Here is a 3,506-nt window from a genome sequence, read left to right as displayed (position 1 = left end):
TCCTTCCAGAGTTGGCAGTGGGGGATCTTTTTCTTCTGATCGGTTAGCAACCCCCATACTACTGCTACTTGTTTCAATTTTGGGTGCTCCCCTGTCAAATTAATCAGGGTCTGCAGTTCTTTTATAATTGTTGCATGGGGACAATTCATCCAGACATCATAGCACTTCGGCAGAATACCCTGTAAGGGACTGGATCCTTTATGAATGGTGATCTCCCAGGCGGTCCCAGTGACTACAACCCACAGGGTGTCCACGTCCAAGGTCCCTCCCAAGGCTGCCTCGATAAATACATCTCCACTCAACTGCCGTACTGTTCCTGGCCAATCTATCTATTCAGGCTCTCTAGCATGCCGGTCCTTGGTTAATTCCCAAGCCTCCAAGGTCCCTAGTGCAATGCCCACTAATTGGTGAGCATAAAACCCTGAGAGCTTCGGGTCTATCTTCTGACTGGCCTGTGCTGACTTATACCATTCCCCTGGGAAAATTTTTGGTTAACACAGTTATCACCTCTCAGGGAGTGAAATATTTGTCTGATCCCTGAGCCACTACCTTATTGGCCCAGGAGGCCCTGGTCTCTTTTGGATCCTTTACCCAGGCTGCCAGCTCAATGTGGAAATCTGTGGGCTTCCATGGGACCACCTCTCTGTCCTATAGGGTGAACCTATTGCCCTCTTGATTCAGTTGATTCCTAGGCTTCATAACTGCACTTAACTCCACCCCCGCGGGAGGGGGCTTCCTCTCCTGGGGGGCCGTCTCCTCCTCCGTTCCTGAAGCGGGTGGAGTGGGTCGGCCTTCCTCGCCACTGACTAGATTGGCCGCTGCCACCTGTCATTCTCCCCCCAACTCCGGAGTCGAGTCCTCTGGAGGCAACAAAGCTTCTGCCACCTGCTATAACACGGTATTAAAAGTTTCCTTTTAATAACACAGTTTTTCCCAGCTTCCTTCCCAGCTGCCACTGGGCAAAAACTCCTTCAGCCGTGGCAAGGAACCTGAGGTCCCTTGCCCCGGAGGACGTCCATGGATGCACCCTCCTACTAAGTTCAGAAAGACTTGTGGTTTTTCCCCGGTGCGTGAGCATGTCTGCAGCTCCCTGGATGCAGCTGGCCAGGCTGCCCCCTAGGAGTGGGGTCTCTAAATGCCCACATTCTCCACCAATTGTGAGGGCTCCCTCCCTTCCAGGCGGGGAAGGTGAGTAACCCACAAGTCACATGCCAGGGTCAAAGCAACAAGTATAACTTTTATTATGAGTAACAGCAAGATAGTCTAATAGCAGCAACTCAATACAAAACCGCTAGCGCGTTGGGCTGGAGGAAAGGCACTCCCCACCCTGTCCTAAGTCATTGCCTGACTTGTCTCGGGAACCCCATCCTGCATCCAGGGCAGCAAGATGGTCTCCTTTATTGGGTCCTCAGCCTTGTCCTTCCCCGAAGTGATTCCACCGGGGCCTAGTTCTCATGACTTTCATACCTTCACTACCACTCCCTATCTCTTTGAGTTCTCCAATCAAAGTAGCTTCTAGCCTTGTTACCTTTTATGGATTAAGGCAAAGATTATTACCTTTCATGCATTAGAGCAAAGCTATTGTTTCATGTTGCAAAGCTGTCATTTTCAAAGTTTCTCTTTCCAGAGCTGTTGGGTCAGGCAAGAGCAATTCCTCTTTCTAATCTTACCCAAAAAACAGCAGATGCATTAGGTCATTATCCTGTGGCTCCTGGGTTCTGCAAAGCTGACCCCCCACTCTGGGATGCCAGCTTAACCTTTTCCCAGAACCCTTTTCGGGACGGGCCTTACAGGCTGGTTCCCAAATACCCTCCAAGGAGGCATTGTCCTCTCTTTGCCTTCCCAGCTGCCAAGAAGTGACTGCAGCTGCTTTGTGGAGCTCAGGGAAGAGCTGGGAACAGATACATTTCTACAGGACTTCTTGATGGCCAGAGGTGTGTGGCTAAGAGGCCTGCACATATTTTACTGCTCCTGGGGCTCTCAGGCTTCTTAGGCTGGAGGCTGAAACTCAGGTCATCCTTTGGAAAACAGCCAGCTCTTGGCTTGCATTAATTTTTTTTTGACCATGGAAAATCCACAGGGCAATTTTTTTGTTGCAAAGAAAGCCCACAAGGTGGTAGGATTATTATTAATTTAACACCATGGATCATGGATTCTTATTTGAAATCCTTGGTTGGGTCTATCTCTTGTGAATCCTGCTTGCATACCTCAATGCTAATGTTGCCTGGTATCCCCCAACACCAAAAGATTTCAAGGCACTCCAGCTTGCCCTTGCTCCCTGGTTGAGAATCACTGTACTACCCCAGTAGCAAGGGACAGAGGCATTTTACAAACAATCCCCCCCCCACCCCCAAATAAGAAAAAAACGTATGTCTTCTTTCTGCATGGAGTGATGTCACAGCAGTGCTGGTCCAAGAGGCCAGGATTTCTTAGGGTGATCTCTTTTAAAAGAGACCACCTTAAGAAACCCTTGCCTGCACATGGAAGGAATAAACACCAAATCTCTACCCAGCACTTTGCGAAAACCAGTGTTTATAGGCAAAGGAAGGCTTTAAAATAGTCATAGCATTCATTAGGGTGGAAGCAGAACCAGATATGCAGTTACTCTTTCACAACATCTGGAAGGGATCTCCAACTGTTGGTCTAATAAAAGATATTGCATTTATCCAAAGTCCCTTGTCTGCCTATGTCCTCAGACCAACCTGGTTATCACCAACACCCCAGCTGCAGAAAGGCAAGGCACAAGTGTAGCATTACAGTAGTGGCTTTCCATCCTTCTATACTCGAAACCCCTGGTTGGAGTCAGGTCATCCCTTGTTAGATTCAAAGCACTGCTTGGAAAATGCTAGCTCTTAATTTTGATCTTTTTTTTCACTACAGAAAAACATGAAAGCAATTCCAATGCTGCAAAGAACTCAGGATAGCCCAGCAGGGCAGAATGGGTATTTGAAATTGAATGAAAGTCTCTAGATTTATCTTGATCTAATTGGGGATGGTCCTGCTTTGAGCAGGGGGTTGGATTAGATGACCTCCTGAGGTCCCTTCCAACCCTCATTTTCTATGTTTATATGATCTAGGGAATCATGTTTGCACACCTAACTGTGCAGCAGCCCACAGCACCTTTGAAAGGATCCAAAGACATCGGTACCCTGGTTGAAAATCACTGTGGTAGAGGAATAGCTCACGGGAGGAATGCTTCTGTCTCAGATGTCTCTATGGGAAGAGGGCTGAATCTACAGTCATTGGCTGGTTTGGTGCTTCCTTCCTTTGCTCAAGTTTCAGTTTTAAAACATAGCCGAGTAACGGAAGCTGCTAGGAGACAGCAGCCATGGCTGGCAGCAGCAAGAAAATGAGAGGGTAAGAAGCCACCTTTGGCAGGCTTGTGGGAGTGTGATCTCCATGCTGTTGTAGATCAATGCATCCCATCTTCCTGCAAACAGATCTGAGCTGAGAGCGGTGGAGACTGTCCTGGCCGGGGCACTTTTACTTTTTCTTAAAACTCTGCT

General features: G+C 48.2%; 1 protein-coding gene across 2 annotated transcripts in view; it reads left to right on the top strand.

Moving 5' to 3' along the window:
* Positions 1–3,219: 3,219 nt before the first annotated feature.
* LOC102372754 (C->U-editing enzyme APOBEC-1-like) overlaps positions 3,220–3,506 on the top strand; it is a 9,020-nt gene continuing 8,733 nt past the window's right edge. For both annotated transcript variants that reach the window (XM_006032621.3, XM_014524190.2), the window contains exon 1: positions 3,220–3,357. In XM_006032621.3, the coding sequence (XP_006032683.1) occupies positions 3,329–3,357 (29 nt within the window). In that variant the 5' untranslated portion in view covers positions 3,220–3,328. The remainder of the gene's footprint in view (positions 3,358–3,506) is intronic.

This window comes from Alligator sinensis, unplaced genomic scaffold (assembly GCF_000455745.1).
Source record: "Alligator sinensis unplaced genomic scaffold, ASM45574v1 scaffold1129_1, whole genome shotgun sequence".
NCBI lineage: Eukaryota > Metazoa > Chordata > Crocodylia > Alligatoridae > Alligator > Alligator sinensis.
The sequence above is the reverse complement of the archived record's forward strand: the minus strand, read 5'-3'. Positions and strand labels throughout refer to the sequence as shown.